A 698-nucleotide genomic window follows, 5' to 3' on the forward strand; every position below is an offset into this window, starting at 1 on the left:
CCTTCAACAGGTGGCACAGTCTCTTGCAAATGAGATCTGTGTCCTAATCACACCGTCAAAGAGGCAGAAGCAGCCAAGTGACAGATAAATGGAGCTGAGTGGTGGATGCCGGCCTTAGACCTGCTGGCAACCTTCCCAGCTACCCCGCCGGCTTGCTGTGATGAATGGCCTGTCATTTAACCTTTTTAAACCTCCATGCTTTCATGTGTAAACTGGACCTGAAATCTCCTGCATTTCACAGAGTCGCTGCAAGAATAAAATGAGACAGGAGCAGGAAAGCCCTTTTCCTCTCCCGCACCCTCGGGTTCTGAAGCGTTATCACAGCTCCTCAGCTTTCAGACCTCTCCTTCCTCTCCCCCTTCTCTTTTCTGAGACTTGCACTCATCCCTGCCCAGCCTGCCCCTCAGCCCGTTTTGTAACTGGTTTCCTCTAATCAAAAGAAGAAAGAGCCTCATTGGAGATTAACTGTCATATATTTAGATCAAATTATCCCAAATATTTATATTTTTAAGCCCCTTATTTTCACTAGTCGGATGAAGGCCTTTTTCTGATATGAAAGGGATTTTCTGTATAGTTACAGTAGTTAAGGGATGAATCAACACCCAAGTCCATGAAATTTTACGGTGCCCAAGGCTGACCCTCATAAGCTGGGTTGGGTAGAAGAATAGAGTTCCCAACCTGTAGCCCATCCCTTCCTT

The 698-nt window shown here is 46.4% G+C and overlaps 1 protein-coding gene across 1 annotated transcript in view; it reads left to right on the plus strand.

Moving 5' to 3' along the window:
• QRFPR (pyroglutamylated RFamide peptide receptor) overlaps positions 1–88 on the plus strand; it is a 48,646-nt gene extending 48,558 nt beyond the window's left edge. Inside the window, exon 7 of the mRNA XM_003800069.2 lies at positions 11–88. Within this exon, the coding sequence (XP_003800117.2) occupies positions 11–88 (78 nt within the window). The remainder of the gene's footprint in view (positions 1–10) is intronic.
• The last annotated feature ends 610 nt before the right edge of the window (positions 89–698 follow it).

The sequence above is a fragment of the Otolemur garnettii genome, unplaced genomic scaffold, assembly GCF_000181295.1.
Source record: "Otolemur garnettii isolate 467f Iridium unplaced genomic scaffold, OtoGar3 scaffold00164, whole genome shotgun sequence".
NCBI classification, from domain to species: Eukaryota; Metazoa; Chordata; class Mammalia; order Primates; family Galagidae; genus Otolemur; species Otolemur garnettii.